At 44.5% G+C, this 19,104-nt stretch overlaps 1 protein-coding gene across 3 annotated transcripts in view; it reads right to left on the bottom strand.

The window, feature by feature from the left end:
- The window catches only part of LOC118390299 (roundabout homolog 1-like), a 222,119-nt gene that overhangs the window by 118,495 nt on the left and 84,520 nt on the right, over positions 1–19,104 (bottom strand). For all 3 annotated transcript variants that reach the window (XM_035780734.2, XM_035780736.2, XM_052457255.1), the window contains one exon: positions 10,707–11,033. In XM_035780734.2, coding sequence (XP_035636627.1) covers positions 10,707–11,033 — 327 coding nt within the window. The remainder of the gene's footprint in view (positions 1–10,706; positions 11,034–19,104) is intronic.

Here is a 19,104-nt window from a genome sequence, read left to right as displayed (position 1 = left end):
CGCACTCCTGCCACCATCATTACGCACATCAATGTATTATTGGACTCACCTGGACTCAATCACCTGTTTATTACCTCCACTATATTGTTCAGTTCCCCAGCTCTGTTCCCCGGTGCTGCATTGATTGTCGTCTGTCCTTACGTTACCCGGTGCTGACGATGTTGCTTGTTTGTTCCATGTCTGTTCCTATTAAATGTTGACTCCCCTTACCTGCTTCTCATCTCCGGCGTCGGTCCTTGCACTTTCACACTCTTCACATAATCTGCTGCTACTCTGTTAATCATATATCCTGATTGTCTAATCAATTTTACCCCTACCCACATATACAGTTGAAAGTTGAAAGTTTACATACACCTTAGCCAAAAACATTTTTCACAATTCCTGACATTTAATCCTTGTAAAAATTCCCTGTCTTAGGTCAGTTAGGATCACCACTTTATTTTAAGAATGTGAAATGTCAGAATAATAGTAGAGTGAAGGATTTATTTCAGCTTTTATTTATTTCATCACATTCCCAGTGGGTCAGAAGTTTACATACACTAAATTAGTATTTGGTAGCACTGCCTTTAAATTTGGTAGCACTGCCTTAAGAATTTTTTCACATTCCCCCAGACAGAGCTGGTGCAACTGAGTCGGGTTTGTAGGCCTCCTTGCTCGCACATGCTTTTTCAGTTCTGCCCACAAATGTTATATAGGATTGATGTCAGGGCTATGTGATGGCCACTCCAATACCTTGACTTTCTTGTCCTTAAGCCATTTTGCCACAACTTTGGAAGAAGTATGCTTTGGGGTCATTGTCCATTTGGAAGACCCCCTGACTGTCTTGAGATGTTGCTTCAATATATCCACATAATTTTCCTGCCTCATGATGCCATCTATTTTGTGAAGTGCACCAGACCCTCTTGCAGTAAAGCACCCCCACAACATGATGCTGCCACCCCCGTGCATCATGGTTGGGATGGTGTTCTTCAGCTTGCAAACCTCCCCCTTTTTTCTCCAAACATAACAATGGTCATTATGGCCAAACAGTTCTATTTTTGTTTCATCAGACCAGAGGATTTCTCCAAAATGTACAATCTTTGTCCCCATGTGCAGTTGCAAACCGTAGTCTGGCTTTTTTATGGCGGTTTTGGAGCCGTGGCTTCTTCCTTGCTGAGAGGCCTTTCAGGTTATGTCTATAGGACTCGTTTTACTGTGGATATAGATACTTTTGTACCTGTTTCCTCCAGCATCTTCACAAGGTCCTTTGCTGTTGTTCTGGGATTGATATGCACTTTTCGCACCAAAGTACGTTCATCTCTAGTAGACAGAGCGCGTCTCCTTCCTGAGCGATATGATGGCCCATGGTGTTTATACTTGCGGACTATTGTTTGTACAGATGAATGTGGTACCTTCAGGCGTTTGGAAATTGCTCCCAATGACGAACTAGAGGTCTTGGCTGATTTCTGTTGATTTTCCCATGATGTCAAGCAAAGAGGCACTGAGTTTGAAGGTAGACCTTGAAATACATCCACAGGTACACCTCCAATTGACTCAAATGACTCAATCAGAAGCTTCTAAAGCCATGACATAATTTTCTGGAATTTCCCAAGCTGTTTAAAGGCACAGTCATTTTAGTGCATGTAAACTTCTGACCCACTGGAATTGTGATAGTGAATTATAAGTGACATAATCTGTCTGTAAACAATTGTTGTAAAGATTACTTGTCTCATGCAAAAAGTAGATAGAATAGAAAAGTCCTACCCATCTTGCCAAAACGATAGTTTGTGAAGAAGAAATTTGTGGAGTGGTTGAAAAACGAGTTTTAATGACTCCAACCTAAGTGCATGTAAAGTTCCGACTTCAACTGTACATACTATATTACCTCAACTACCCCTGCACATTGACTCGGTACCAGTACTCATGTATATAACTTTGTTATTGCTATTTCATTGTGTTACTATTTCCTATTTTCTGCCTACTTTTTAATTCTGCATTGTTGGGAAGTCAGCATTTCATGGTAAAGTCAACACCTGTTGTATTTGGCACATGTGACAAATAACATGTTATATGATTTAGACCACATTAGGCTAACACATGTTGACTCTCTTACAGCCCAAACTCAGGAGTATCAGACAGAGGGGGCTCTGTTCCACCGCATATGGGAGACCCCTGGACCCTGAAATGACCCGTGGATGACCCCTGCGTCAGTTGGGCCCCTTTGAGTTGAATCAGTAGGAAATAACTCAGTTGAGATTCTACAAGCTGTCCCTCTGTTGTAGCTCAACTTTAAACCTCAACATCCCAAAATAAACTCCCCAGGTGGACAAATAGCATAAAGAAAGACAGGTTTGGTGCAGTAGACCTCCTCAGAGTGAGTCAGTGGATCGGACACAGGAAGTAGCTGGGTGATAGATGGATACCCAGTGTGACTGAGGCAGGGATGGAGTGTGAGGGCATGCCCACTGTCGTTAATCCCTGTCACCAGGAAGGAGAGGAAAACACCATCTCTGCTGTCCTCTGTTATCAGTGCTTCCCTCTCTTCTCTGTCCTTCCTGCCTGCTGCCAGAATCAGTGCCTTTGTCCCCTCCACCACCCCTCCCCTCCTTTATAGTCACCAAGCATGAAAAGAAAGTCACAATGTTCTTTTGTGACACCCCTGACCTTTAACCTCTGCCCCCTGCCCCTGCTCATTCCACCACCCTCCCCAGGGCCATAAAAAAAACACACTTTTGGTTGATGTGTATTTTGGACATGCAGGCGGACAAAGTCCTCACGGGGGGACAATGGGGTGAAAGCGTGTCTAACGGGCAACACAACGGGCTTACCCCTCACACTGGGCAGACTCTGACAGAATAACACTGGCACCTGTTAGCAATACAGAAACCCTTAGTCTAAACTGGTGCACTACTAGACACACAAACACACACACACACAGCTGTTGTGGATGGCAGGTGGGTCCTATAGTAAAAGTCCACCAACCTATTTGTAGTTTTTACCATAGGGATGTGAAGCAGACATGTTTGTGTGAATTGATACCACATTTCCACAAGTCATGGCATATTATGCATTTGTCACATCTCAAAAACCGTACCCCTGGGCCCTCTGACAGTCCCAACCTACCCGTGACCCCTCAGTAAGACTTGTTATGGATACGGCTCTGGGACAGGGAGGACGTGCTCAGCCCTGAGAGGCCCAGGACACATGCTGAGACACGCTGTGGGAGCCTAACGGGAGCATGTTCTCCTGGGATCTCTAGCCTTTTCCCTTGACTGTGAGGGGACCCCACAGCAAGAAGTGATCTGAATACATCAGGGGACTGACTGAAGTAATGAATGACGCTGTAAAAAAAGTTCATCAAAGGCAAATAGTCTGGCAAGTAAACAAATGATCTTCACTGGAAAGGGGTTTGAAAAGAGTGACACAGAGAGCCGGGTGCGGCTCTACTTAAACAGAAAACCCACTCCAAAAATATACTATTTTTTTTCATCATCGACAAAAAAAAAAAAAAGATTTCATTGGACATTCAAGAAGCAAAGTGTCACCGGCCACATCATCATGATGATGCAAAGCGCATTCCTTTTATTGCATCAGGTTAAAGGTGGTGGCTAAACTAGGGAGGAGAAGATGAGTGGGGAGGGTGGTGTGACAGGGACCTAGGGGCTGGGGGTGGGGACAGGGGGCAAGGGGACAGAGGGAGAGCAGAGGCCTAGAAGACAGGAGTAACAGAGAGCTATTGAAGTAGGTCAGTGTCAGTCTATATGGGAAGATCGCATGCAACTACAGCAGGTCACCTGACCGCTCCCCTCGTACAAAGATCCAATATGTGCATAAATGTGTAACTGGATTCACTGACGTTACTATTAAGCTCTGGTTGTGCAAAATTAGCTTAGATAAAAACACATTCCTTTTACTCAACAGGAGGGCTGGGACAATAGCCATAGTGTGAGTGTGCGCGAGTAGGAGTGTGGTTGTGTGTGTCAGTAGGCGTGCGTGTGTATAAGCATCCGTGTGTGAGAGAATTTCATGTTGCATGTGAGAGAAACATATTCTGTGAAATAGAACATCCAAAACAGAGAACTTTATCTGACATCCTGAGTGTAGGATTTGACCGTTTATTGTATGTCTTTTTATGTGGCTGTAAAACATGGACTGTCGAGTGTTTTTTCAGATGCACAGAATAACCTTGGTTCTTGGGTCAGTTAAGAATAAGAGGACAAATAAGCCTCAACAAGAGATCTGAGAGAGTACGTAGAATTACTCTGGCAGAGTTTCCACAAAACAAGTTGGTGCATTAACAAACTAAGCATAAACGAGTCCTAAACTACACTGTCTGGAAACAGTGAACAACAGCTATGTCCAGGCCAGGCACAGTCCAAACCCTGCGCTGATCACAAAGCATTGTAACATTACGTACTGGATAAACATTGTTACAGCACCACATCAACCCAGCTATTCGCTAGATGAGTGGTTATGCCTGCTGTGACATGTGAAGCCCTCCATAGAATAGTCATTTGGAGCAAAGATCATTGACATATATTTGACATTTGTATAAGTTTTTGTCCCATTTTTCATAAGCTGAAATGGCCGCTCTAAAATGTGCAGTTTTGAAGCGTCACGGTATTAAAATAAATATTCAAGTAAACTTTTTGTCACCACACCTTGTTATTGGATTTTCAGCATTGCACAACCAATTACATTGTTGAAAACTTAAGTTGACAATTTTATTTTAGAAAATGATTGGCACCCCGGAGCTAGTATTTGATTTCACAGCCTTTGGCCAAGATAACTGCAGACAAATGCTTCTTGTAGCCATCAATAAGCTTGCTGTACCTTTCTACTGGCAATTTGGCCCACTTTTTAGCACCAAAATGCTCTGTTTCTTCAATGTTTCTTCAATGTTTGAGGCGTGCCCTCCACCAACTGCTGTTTTCAGATCTTGCCATAGGTTTTTGGACAATGGGTTGAATATTTGACTCCAAAACAAAACATGATGCCTTGCACTAGTTGCCAAAGAGCTCTAATTTTGTTTCATTAGTCCACAGAACATTTTCCACAGAATGAAGGCTTGTTTAGGTGGGTTTTTCGAGAAGTTCAATCAGGGTATCTTGAGTCTCCTTCAGCAGTGGTGTCTTCCTGTGTTTACCAACAACCAAATGAAACATTCAAAGAAAATAACATCCTCCCTTCAATCAAACATTGGGGAGGTTCGATATTGCTGTGGGGTTGCTCTGCTGCCTCTGCTACTGGGGGCCTTGAATGTGGTCAAGACATCATGACATCAGCAGATGATCAAGTATGGCTGGAAATTGCCTGGGACCTCACAATACGATATTATCATGACACTTAAGTGCCAATACGATATGTATTGCGATTCTCACGATTCCTACAATTCTATCTGTGATTTATTGAGATTCCATGTTCCAAACATATTGCTCACCATACTGTGTCTCCGGCAGAGGGACAAGAGAGACATGAGAAATGGAAGTAAAAGTGGTGAAACAAATTGGCTCCCTATTTAAAAAGAAGACGGGAAACAAGCTTTGACGAAAGAAATACTGGACTTTTGGTGCAGGTACAGCCAACTAGCGCACAAGTTAATGTTGCGATATTGTCAAAAACGATACGATACAATATCCCAATATGTAAATGAATCTCTATTATCAAGGTGTTTTGGAATGCGATGTTCAACCCAGTGTCCAAAAACTGCATCTCTGGTGAAGGTTGTGGGTCACCCAAACACGCATCAAAAGCACCCTGGAATGGTTCAAGAAGAAACATCGGAGTGTTCTGGAGTGGCCAGCGAAGAGTCTAGATCTGAATCACATCCATAACCTAAGGCGAGAGCTGGAAACAGCAGTCGGGCACCTCTCAAACATTGAAGAATTGGATTCGATCAGAATTCAATTAGATCAGCATTAGATGCGTTTGCTGCTGAAGACTAGGCCAAATTGACAGTAGAAAGGTGCAGAAAGCTTGTTGATGGCTACAAGAAGCATGTGTTCTCAGTTCTCTTGGCCAAAGACTCCGCAACCAAGTACAAGCACCAGGGTGCAAATAATGTTGTCCATGCCTTTCGTCTCTATTTTCTCAATTCAAATTGTAAACGTACATTTACAAACATGCAATTGGTTCTGCAATGTTGAAATCCAATAAGATGTGGAGACCAATATGTATTTATTTATTTGTGTAACTTATTTGATAAGAGATAGGGGAGTCATTGAAGAAAAGTGCACGGGTGTCAATATATTTGGCCGCAACTGTATGTCAACAATCCTTACTCCAAAGGACTATTCTATGGATTTACATTTCGTGAACGTCAAACCTTTAAAGGAATGAGTCAAAGTCTGGGGTCAGGTAGTGAGGTACTGCGGGGAGAGTTGGAGTTGCTCCCTACGCGTTTGTAGCTCCAGATAAGCCATGCTAAACCCTGACTTTGCCCTCCCTACCTGTTAGACAGACAGAAATGGTTGAAACAAGGATCATCACTACACGCCCATAAGCAAGGACTAATAAGAGAAAAAAACCTAGCACTTAACGCAGTATCCAAAATGAAGCTGTTATATCAATGTTGGAAAGGGAGTTGGTAATAAGGCTGTTTCAGTGACAGCGAAGGGCAGATGAAATACACCCAGGAGGATCACTGCTCTCTCTCTCCCTGGGGTTGTACAGGTAGTTATGAAATCAGAAGAGAGGATCACGGCTCTCTCTCTCCCTGGGGTTGTACAGGTAGTTATGAAATCAGAAGAGAGGATCACTGCTCTCTCTCTCCCTGGGGTTGTACAGGTAGTTATGAAATCAGAAGAGAGGATCACGGCTCTCTCTCCCTGAGTTGTACAGGTAGTTATGAAGTCAGAAGAGAGGATCACTGCTCTCTCTCTCCCTGGGGTTGTACAGGCAGTTATGAAGTCAGAAGAGAGGATCACTGCTCTCTCTCTCCCTGGGGTTGTACAGGCATTTATGAAGTCAGAAGAGAGGATCACTGCTCTCTCTCTCCCTGGGGTTGTACAGGTAGTTATGAAGTCAGAAGAGAGGATCACTGCTCTCTCTCTCCCTGGGGTTGTACAGGTAGTTATGAAGTCAGAAGAGAGGATCACTGCTCTCTCTCCCTGGGGTTGTACAGGTAGTTATGAAGTCAGAAGAAATGATCACTGCTCTCTCTCCCTGGGGTTGTACAGGTAGTTATGAAGTCAGAAGAGAGGATCACTGCTCTCTTTCCCTGGGGTTGTACAGGCAGTTATGAAGTCAGAAGAGAGGATCACTGCTCTCTCTCCCTGGGGTTGTACAGGCAGTTATGAAGTCAGAAGAGAGGATCACTGCTCTCTCTCCCTGGGGTTGTACAGGTAGTTATGAAGTCAGAAGAGAGGATCACTGCTCTCTCTCCCTGGGGTTGTACAGGTAGTTATGAAGTCAGAAGAGAGGATCACTGCTCTCTCTCCCTGGGGTTGTACAGGCAGTTCTGAAGTCAGAAGAAAGGATCACTGCTCTCTTTCCCTGGGGTTGTACAGGCAGTTATGAAGTCAGGAAGAGAGGATCACTGCTCTCTCTCTCTCCATGGGGTTGTACAGGTAGTTATGAAGTCAGAAGAGAGGATCACTGCTCTCTCTCCCTGGAGTTGTACAGGCAGTTCTGAAGTCAGAAGAAAGGACCACTGCTCTCTCTCTCCCTGGGGTTGTACAGGTAGTTATGAAGTCAGAAGAGAAGATCACTGCTCTCTCTCTCCCTGGGGTTGTACAGGTAGTTATGAAGTCAGAAGAGAGGATCACTGCTCTCTCTCCCTGGGGTTGTACAGGTAGTTATGAAGTCAGAAGAGAGGATCACTGCTCTCTCTCTCCCTGGGGTTGTACAGGCAGTTCTGAAGTCAGAAGAGAGGATCACTGCTCTCTCTCCCTGGGGTTGTACAGGCAGTTATGAAGTCAGACGAGAGGATCACTGCTCTCTCTCTCCCTGGGGTTGTACAGGTAGTTATAAAGTCAGAAGAAAGGATCAAACTAGATAGAAAATCATTTTAAAGCCAAAATAACTGCTAATTAGACCATACAATGAGTGTACAAAACGTTAGGAACACCTTCCTAATATTGAGTTGCACCCCACATTTTTGCCCTCAGAACAGCCTCAATTCGTTGGGGGCATGGACTCTACAAGGTGTCGTAAGCGTTCCACAGAGAAGCTGGCCCATGTTGACTACAATGCTTCCCACAGTTGTGTCAAGTTGGCTGGATGTCCTTTGGGTGGTGGACCATTCTTGATACACACGGGAAAATGTTAAGCATGAAAAACCAAGCAGCATTACAGTTCTTCACACAAACCGGCACGCCTGGCACCTACTTCCATACCCCATTCAAAGGCACTTACATTTAGTGTCTGGCCCATTCACCCTCTAAATGGCACACATACACAATCCATGTCTCAATTGAAGGCTTAAAAATCCTTCTTTAACCTGTCTCCTCCCCTTCATCTACACTGACTGAATTGGATTTAACAAGTGACATGAATACGGGATCATAGCTCTCACCTGGATTCTCCTGGTCAGAGCAGGTGTTCTTAATGTTTTGTATTAATCAGTGTATTTCACATTTACTATAGAGAGAATATATCTATTAGGACTTTACAACAATGCAAGCTAGTGTTTCACCTTGTTTGACCCCGCGTTAGGAGGGAAGAAAACAAACAACAATGATAAAAGGATAAACAGCCTAGATAAACTGTCTAGGCAGGCTGGTAGACTGCCATGCTCTGCAGATAGTTACAACTGTCCGGTAAGGGGCCAGTTGAGTTATTAGTGTCATTGGAATGTCTCCAGGTAAAGTCTATGCAGGCTCAGATGCAGCCTCATAAAAACCTTGGCATTTCAAGCTGTCTCTCTGTCTGGCAGGGCTGTAGTCACCTTAGTTGCCCCCAAAGACATAACACAGTGTTCTTCAAAGGCTAAGATAGAGAGAGCGAAAGAGAGAGAGAGAGTGAGAGCTAGACCTGTCATCACCATCAGAGAACTTCATGGTCTATTCTGGTCCAAGGCTCTTGACTGGGTTCGTTTGGTCCTGTGGTTGGTGACCTTGAACATCCTCCTTTAAAGGAGAAGTTTACCCAAAATACAGAAACTACCAAGTGATTCCATACATTGAAACTAGTTTAGTGGAGTTCTCTCTCTCTCTCTCTCTCTCTCTCTCTCTCTCTCTCTCACATGACTTGTGTCATTGCCGGATGCAGACCTCGCTCTGTTCCATTGCCAGTAAATGAATGATTAAGAGACGTGCCCTTACACGGAGCTTGATCTCACAGATTACATTTTTTGGGGGCGAGAGAAGGAGCTGGTGAAAAAGATGATAAGAGTTAGACATATCGCAGGTAAAGTTAGTTACAAAAAGCGGATAAAGAGTTGGCAGCAAGAGCAAGCTTGTGTTCGGTCCCACATTGTGTCACCTTACATTGCAGAATAGAATACACCAAAAACATTGTGATGATTAAATAGTGTTTGGGGCTAATGTGAAAAAATAAACTCACTAACGGTTGCGCTCATAGAGGTTGATGATAAGCGATCATTCAGTAAAGAAAAGTTTAGATACTTACTCGTTAGATAACTGCCCATTTGGCCCAGCTAGAACAGGGGTGCGTCACCATTTATTTTTTTCAGGACCGTTGATGTGGGCAGATAAATCTCAGTGGTCGCAAAAGCAGACTAACTGCTCTCATCATCATTACGTTCCTAGGTTTCTGTAAGAATTGTAGTCACTTATTTGAATTCTCTGCAGCACAAACATTCCTCATTTGTGGAATTGGAGCGCAATTGCCCCAACTGCACCACCAGTCTGTGTCGATCCTAGGCAGCTACTGCTACCAGATCTTGCTGTGGCTTCGGTGGCTAGAGGGGCGGAGGCCACCTGAAGCTCAGTTTGCCTCAATTCTTAGTCTGAATAAATACAGTTTGACGACACCATCGGCGCCCCTCCAGCAGTCTTTTTCTTCACTTGCAAGTATTTCGTCATTAGACATATTTCTAGATTGTTGTTTATTTTTTATATCTAATGTGTAATGCTGTCTTTACTTCGCCACCCCAAAAAAACATGCATCTGTGAATAAGGGCATAATGTGCAGTTTCTACGAAGAAGGGATTCCCGAGAGCGCATATCTCCACTGCTGTGGCAGTCAGGCTACATAAAATAATGCCAAATCTTTTAGGTGGAAAAGTACACATTTCCTGACTCAAAACCAATAGTACTTTTAACAAAAATAGCTTCTTTGGCCACACACTTTCAATAAAACAATGAATTTGGCCACACATCGTGGATTTCTGAATAATTAATTCACTGGCAACGTGCAGAGTGGGGCCTGCATCCAGCAACATCACAAGTCACGTGACCTATTTTTCAGCTGTTTCAGTACATCACTACATGGAGGAGGGTTGGGGGGGGCAAACTCCACTGATCTAGTTTCAATGTATGGAATCACTTGGGAGTTTTATGGATTTGGAGTAAACTTCTCCTTTAAGAGAATGTCGTATCCAGACATCTAATGAATGACTGATTTCTGTAATTATTAACAACACTGACTTCAGTGTTATAAAGCAGTGATAGCCATCACTTACATCTATATATTCCATCTACATCCTTTGATATAAAGCAAATAGCTATCGTCAGCATGCCTACTTTGTTGCTAGTAGTTGATACAACAACCCACACAGATTTGACCCACCACCACCACCGAGACAGACAGAGAGCATTACTTACTGGCTACCTCCAGCGAGGCGTTGTGGCTGACGGCCTGGCCCAGGTAGTTACGGGCCACACACACGTAGCTGCCGTCGTCTGGCTTGCTGCGTCGGCCGTGGACGATACGTAGGAAGAAGAGGGAGCCGCTGGGCAGCAGCATCCGGTGGGAACGGGGGTTGTCCCGGTCCGTCTCCACACGCTCCCCGTCCTTGTACCACTCCACCGTGGGGGCAGGACGCCCCTCCGCCTTGCAGTTGAGGGTGGCTGGCTCCCCCTTGGACACAATGAGGTCAGAGGGGTGCTCCACTATCCGGGGAGGGGAGTCATCCTGACGAAGACGAGAGCCTGAGAAAAGAGGAAATATGACATGAGATGTACATTGCATGTATGTTGGAGCAATCCCTGGCCACAAGCACAATGACAATCAGTAGCTCATGTCATGTCCCAAACATCACACGAATTAACGTCACATTAAACGTCACATGAATTAATTTCTCAGCCTTATCCACCCTGAGCCTAATGCTGCATTCATAACCAAGTGGGAAGGTGGTCATGACCAGTTGTGAAGTTCACGTGCTTTGAACCCATTGGCTAATTGCCAAATAATGGCCAACAGGCTGCGTCAACCATAAACTAAAATTACAGCTATCAAATGCTTGTAAACAAATTATAGTGTTAAAAAAAGATACGAATAGATTGCTTTTATAAATAATGTCTTGGAAATGCTGTTATCAAGGTAATTTCCATAGTAAGTGACGTCAGAGGTCAGAATGTGGGAGAAGTTGGAGCTCATGGATGATAGACGAGTTTCCCCACTAGTAATTACCAGTTGGAGGAGCATTCAAGCGGATATTTCCCATTCGTATGTGGCAAATACCACCTTCCCACTTGGATATGACCACAGCACTACCCATCGCCCATAGGCCTGGGCCTACCCCTTTTAACACACACAAAGCTGTAGCACTCTGAGGAAGCATGTATCAGAAGAACTAGCTTATTAGAGTCTGGGGAATTAGAAACTACGTGTAGACTATATTAATCACACAGACACAAATCTCTTACACACATACAATACACACACTAGCTATACATATCTCCAATGATTAGGAAGCCACACTGAGCCACTAATGCACACATCCAGCAGTACCTACAGTACATATCAGTCTCAGCAGTTGTTCCCTTCAGCAGCAGCAGTAGGTTTACAGTAATTAGACACAGTGCATTATCATTGCTGTGCCGGTGATTGTACCAACTGTAATCCTGTCGGACATTCTAATTAACACACATTGTCATGGGGCAGACACAACGTTTCTGTATTGTTTAAGGGCCCGGAGTCCCAGGAGGCAAAACACAGCAGTGAGCCGAGTTGACGAACAGAGGCCTTGTTTTTGGCATATCTTAGTAAAAACATCTTCCCTAAAACCCCCACTAGGAAAACAACAATTGGTTTACAGCTGTGAGAGTATGATATCAGTATGTTCTGAGCTATAATATGACTATAAGAGGGAAAATCTAATGCTATTAATGCCGTTTTCAATATGGACTATGTTATAGTTTCCAAGGCTCTTTCTCCATGTAGATAAGAGAGAAATTGAATTTAAATTTAAATTGAGAAAAAGAGAGAGAGAGAGAGAGAGAGAGAGATGTTTACTTTGAAACATCTACAACCCTGCTGAAGGAATTTGATCATATTGAACACAGCTAAAGCGATTATGGGCGATTCTCTCTTGCGAAGCGGCCGGGTCTAGCTATTAATCAACTACTGTTTGTCAGAAGCCTGCATCAAAGTCTTTGATCCTGCTGTCGGCACAGTAACGCAGCGATGCCCTTTGGTCTGCTGACTGTAACAGAATATCTCTGGATCTCTGAGAGAGAGAGGAAGAGAACACTGCTGGTCCAGTGTGTTTCATTAAAGAAGGCTTTGAAGTGTTCCCATGGTCTGTCATGGGGTTCAACCCTCCCTACTAAATTATTTATTTTATATATATATATCCGGGGATATTTATTTAAGGAATAACACATTAGCATTCTGCTGGTTAAGTGGTGCAAAGCTGCAGAGGCTGGCAGAATGGGAACTGGGCAGCCGGACAGGCAGTGGGCAGCCGGACAGGCAGTGGGCAGCGGGACAGGCAGTGGGCAGCGGGACAGGCAGTGGGCAGCGGGACAGGCAGTGGGCAGCGGGACAGGCAGTGGGCAGCCGGACAGGCAGTGGGCAGCGGGACAGGCAGTGGGCAGCCGGACAGGCAGTGGGCAGCCGGACAGGCAGTGGGCAGCGGGACAGGCAGTGGGCATCGGGACAGGCAGTGGGCAGCGGGACAGGCATTGGGCAGCGGGACAGGCAGTGGGCAGCGGGACAGGCAGTGGGCAGCGGGACAGGCAGTGGGCAGCGGGACAGGCAGTGGGCAGCGGGACAGGCAGTGGGCAGCGGGACAGGCAGTGGGCAGCGGGACAGGCAGTGGGCAGCAGGACAGGCAGTGGGCAGCGGGACAGGCAGGCAGCAGGACAGGCAGTGGGCAGCGGGACAGGCAGTGGGCAGCAGGACAGGCAGTGGGCAGCAGGACAGGCAGTGGGCAGCGGGACAGGCAGTGGGCAGCCGGACAGGCAGTGGGCAGCAGGACAGGCAGTGGGCAGCGGGACAGGCAGTGGGCAGCGAGACAGGCAGTGGGCAGCCGGACAGGCAGTGGGCAGCCGGACAGGCAGTGGGCAGAATGAAGGGGTAATGCTCTGTTCTCTGCTCTTTCAAAAAATGTCTTATGAGTGGAGAAGGAGCATGGGACTCCAGTCCACCAAGACTGTGAGTCCCACTCTGAGTATCATCACACACACACACACACACACACACACACACACACACACACACACACACACACAAGTCTCCTGACTGAGCTCTGTATTCCGGCCTCCCTCCATCCCCCAGTCCTTCTATCCTTCCATCCCTCATCTCTCCAGATTGAACTAATTTGCTTCAATGTTTCTACTGATGATGGAGATTTGTACAGGTTATACTGTAGGTATGCTTACTATTTCACCAGATCCACTTTGGCATTAAAGGGTTTAAGTGCTGAACTAAGTGTGTGTAGTGTGTGATTCTCTGTGTGGTGTGTATCTATACTGTATTTTTGTGAAAACTGTGAAGGGCTATGCAATGGAAAATGAATTTGAGAGGATAGAAAAAAAACAGATGATCTAAGAGAGAGAGAGGGGGAGAGGTTGGAGGGGGAAAAGCAGGGGGGTAATAATGTCCAGTAACTGCAGCCATTTGTGGGTGGTATTTCACCTGTTTTACTGCCTGTTAGGAGCAGGAGGTTGTGATTTGGCTGCTCTTTCATGTGGCTAAGAGTGGTTCACACAATGCTGACTTAAGGCGTCCTCATGGGTCCCAGTTTGCGCATATACTGTGTTAGGAGAAATATGGCACCAAACCTCTTAGTTAAATGTAAAAATGTGCGACTATGATCTCCTCAAGCAAGAACATCAAAAATGAATGACATATTTCCAGAGTTATCTTAGATTAATTCAGACTATTTTGAAGAAGTGTATACTGGCTATGGCGTCGCAAGATGGACAAACAGTACTATTGCCTCTTTTTCAAGGAAATATATTTTAAGGGAGTGTGCGAGGCAAAGACGTTCACTTCGCCTAGCCGAGGTCTGCTAGGAGCAAACCAAATCTAGTAAGCAGATGCCTTTAAGTCGCCCGCATGCTTCCCATCCGAAACAGTTTGTGCATACAGCATATTACGACAACATTTAGTTCATTATTTCTGGCAAGATGTAAGCCGTAGTTCAGTAGCCGAAGTCTACGCCCCTTCGTCGGTGATTGGTCAACAGTAGGGATTCTTTGATTACGTTTTTGTCGTCGTTCAACGAGAGACGACTCGTTTTCATGCAATTTCTTTCCACTTGAGAAATACTGCACCAAACATTTCAGTTAGATGTACAATTGCCCTATTAAGATCTCCACGGCAAAAACAGTACTGTTGTCGCTTTCTTCTAGTTTCTCAAGCGAATGCCAGGGGAGTATGCGAGGCACATACGTTCACTGAGCCTAGTTGAGTTCTGCTAGGAGCAAACTGAACCTACTGTAGTATGCAGACCTGCTTACAGTGCCTGCAGTGGCCCTGACTGGGGAGTTAAACCGTTTATCAAGCTTTAATGGGGATATGATGCTGTAGTGTAGAAACAGAGTCCTAACTCACAGACTCACAGAACACCAGAGAAGCTGCAACACATTTCCCTACGGAGACTGTGGAGAGAGGAGCAGGCACACTGCTTAAATCACACAACCAACAGTTCCGCCACATACATACCTATAGTACCAGTCAAACGTTTGGACACACCTTCTCATTCAAGGGTTTTTCTTTATTTATATCATCTTCTACATGGTAGAATAATAGTGAAGACATCAAAACTATGAAATAACACATGGAATCATGTAGTAACCAAAAAAAGTGTTAAACCAGCTTCACCTGGAATGCTTTTCCAACAGTCTTGAAGGAGTTCCCACATATGCTGAGCACTTGCTGGTTGCTTTTCCTTCACTCTCCTTCTTGGTCAAATAGCCCTTACATAGCCTGGAGGTGTGTTGGGTTATTGTACTGTTGAAAAACAAATGATAGTCCCACTAAGCGCAAACCAGATTGGATGGCTTATCGCTGCAGAATGCTGTGGTAGCCATGCTGGTTAATTGGGCCTTGAATTCTAAATAAATCACTTACAGTGTCACCAGCAAAGAACCACCACACCATCACACCTCCTCCATGCTTCACGGTGGGAACTACACATGCGGTGATCATCTGTTCATCTACTCTGCGTCTCAGAAAGACATGGTGGTTGGAATCAAAAATCGCAAATTTGGACTCGTCAAACCAAAGGACAGATTTCCACCAGTCTAATGTCCATTACTTGTGTTTCTTGGCCCAAGCAAGTCTCTTATTATTAGTGTCCTTTAGTAGTGGTTTCTTGGCAGCAATTCAACCATGAAGGCCTCTAAACAGTTGATGTTGAGATATGTTTGTTACTTGAACTCTGTGAAGAATTGATTTGGACTGCAATCTGAGGTGAGGTTAACTCTAATGAATTTACCCTCTGCAGCAGAGTTAACTCTGGGTCTGCCTTTCCTGTGGCGGTCCTCATGAGAGACAGTTTCATCATAGCGCTTGATGGTTTTTGTGACTGCGCTTGAAGAAACTTTCAAAGATCATTACATTTCCCGGATTGACTGACCTATCCACAAATGTACTTTTAACAAGGCACACCTGTTAATTGAAATGCATTCCAGGTGACTACCTCATGCAGCTGTTTGAGAGAATTCCAAGGGTGTGCAAAACCGTCATGAAGGCAAAGGGTGGCAACCTTGAAGAATCTCAAATATAAAATATATTTGGATTTGTTTAACACTTTTTTGGTTACTACATGATGCCATATGTGTTATTTCATAGTTTTGATATCGTTATTATTCTACAATGTAGAAAATAGTAAAAATGTACAACAAAGAGTGATGATATACAACAGAGATGCTATGACTACAGTGCAGTATGTAATTCCACTGGCTCAACAGAATTCTAGACACAGTCCTCACTGGATGGGTGTTGCTGGGAATTTCACTGAAAGAAGCACGCAGATCGATCAACTGCTACTTCCAGTCAGCCTCACCCTGAATCACACACACACACACACACACACACACACACACACACACACACACACACACACACACACACACACACACACACACACACACACACACACACACACACACACACACACACACACACACACACACACACACACACACACTGCACCCCATATCCCCCATTAGGTTGTAGGTAGAGGGAAACAAGAGGCTGATCTATGGGAAGATCGATAACCTCTTCACTTCATCAGTGGGGCCTTCGGGAAGTAAGATGGGACAGAGGGCCAAGTGGTACAGTACTCTTTCCTAGTGTTGCATGGTATACCGAAACGCTGGCACTTTCTTGATACTTGGTACTATACTTTTTGTTACTTTCTGGTACTTCTCTCAAATGTGTCTCATGTCGTCTACTGATTGAGAGAGGATCAAGTCCGTCTTTCAGTGTAGCTGATGTCCCCTTATAGTGTGAGAGCACCATGCCCTGCTCCGCTTACGTCTTGCTAGATCTAGCCTGACATGAGGAACCACTGAACTCACTGGGAGTCTGGGCTGCATCATCACTTATGCTGCACAGAAGTTGACACTCTTGAATAACGCACCACGGCATGTAGAAATGTTGAAACGGCTAATTACTGTTCCCAAAACAATATCCAGAACAGGCTAGAACACTAGAATACAAGAAGATACCGGTAACGTCCAGCTTTGAAGGCTAACTGTCCTTGTTAGCTAACAGCTGAAGCCAATTCACTACCCTAGTACCACAACACAACATTTGACTGCTTACAAAGATGATTGTCACCAAAAATGTTATTCATTCACTTCGTCTCCCCCGCCTTACGTCTCTCCAAGTCAAGATCATCTTTGATCAAGCCTCGAACTGACTTTGTATGTGAATGACTTTATGGGTCTTAAAGAGACAGCGCACACTTTTATAAAATAAGAGATTTCTTATTCTATGCAAATGTTGTTGATCAGTACAAGAAAAGTAGTCCCAAATGGAAGGTAAACAGTTTTTCATCTGTAGCCTCATGAAATCAGCCAAAACAAGCTCAATAACTAATAATAATAATAATATGCATTCACACACTTCTATTTAATATGCATTCACCTGTATTGTAAAAAGACCTAGGCTACATCTTGATTTACCCAGTTTATCAAGATATTTACCATTCAAATGTGTAGTTAGAATGGTACAAAAGTCTAAAACATTTCCAATGTAATGATACTGAACTCAAAAGATCTGTCTGGATTAAATGCCATTCTGTGACTTTGGCTAACATACAAAACATATTTTTGCCATGGTATCATGTTGGTGTCAATTATCGTGACGGTATCGAATATCGTGATACTAATCCTTGGTATCGATAAGTCAAAATTCTGGTATTGTGACAACACTACTCTTTGCTTTCCCAGTAAGGATCAGTATTCTGGCCCCTGGATAACATTTAAAACATACCAGGTCAGAGAACCTAGAAAGATTGTCTTGTCTTCCTGAGAACACGGATCTAATTGAGTCTTGCAATCCTGAAACAATGCACAGCATAATTATGGGGTGTTTTCGAAGGCGGGTGAGAGGGCAACGTCAAGCATTTCAAATGAATACACACAAACCCAAACACAAACACATCCACACACAAACAATTCCAAGGTGAACAGACAGCAAACCAACAACCTAGCCACAGGGCAAAATCATACATATTTCATTTGAATTACAATTAACACTCCGTGCAGACATATTCAGAAGGATATAATAAATTGCGAGGAGAAAGGCAACCAGGCTCCCCTGTTGTCTATTCTCTGCACGCTTGTTGTTTTGCTTGTTTTAATTGTGTTGGATTTGTGCCTAAGGGTTGGAGAAGCTCCCTGAGCTGGCTGGTGTATCGCCCTGCCACAGGTGGCCTTCAGCAAGACCAGACTTTATCTGCAAAGACCCAGCAGCAAGACAGCACGCAATCAACAAGCACACACACACACACACACACACACTCACCAAAGGTCATTTGTAACAGCTATGCCAGACATACACTTACTTCTTATGCCTGTCAATCATCCCTGAGGCTGTTCTGCTGTAGTGACGGGAATCAGCTTTGGTGTGAAGGATGAGGGGATAACAAGGGGAATATGAGAGAGGATCCGAGGAGAGAGTGAAAGAGGGAGGATGGCAGAGGTGAATCTCCTCTGTCTTTTCAGAACTGCCCTGGGTTCTCTTTCCAGGAACAGACAAATAGAATGTGAAATCACACATATGCCATTAGATAAAACCAAGCAGGAGACCATAGAATTGCCCACTGACTGGGAAGAAGATCTGACTCCAGCACACCTTCTACCCAGGTAATGTTTGTAAGGATGAATGAATAAGTGGATGAATTAACTGAATAAATGAATGAAAGAATTAATGTCAAAACAGGCATCCTCATCTTAATACAACTGCCAAAAGGACCAGGCAGTGACTGTCTGAGCATATGTTGAATATTACACTGCTGCGATCAAGTGTGGTTTCACGATTCCGTTGGTGGGGCTGAATCAGTACATCCCGAGGATGTCCTTTACGTTCCTGTTTCTCAGTTTACCGAACATGGTGTGATGCCATGAGCGGGGTGATGCAAACACACCACTTAAAGAGATGAGATATCAACCGCAAATCCAAGCACTGCACTGGGGATTACACTAGCAGCCATCTCTCAATGTAAAGTAACTCCTTCACAGGTAGAAAACCACATTATTACACACACACACACACACACACACACACACACACACACACACACACACACACACACAC

Source organism: Oncorhynchus keta, chromosome 11 (genome assembly GCF_023373465.1).
Source record: "Oncorhynchus keta strain PuntledgeMale-10-30-2019 chromosome 11, Oket_V2, whole genome shotgun sequence".
NCBI lineage: Eukaryota > Metazoa > Chordata > Actinopteri > Salmoniformes > Salmonidae > Oncorhynchus > Oncorhynchus keta.
The sequence above is the reverse complement of the archived record's forward strand: the minus strand, read 5'-3'. Positions and strand labels throughout refer to the sequence as shown.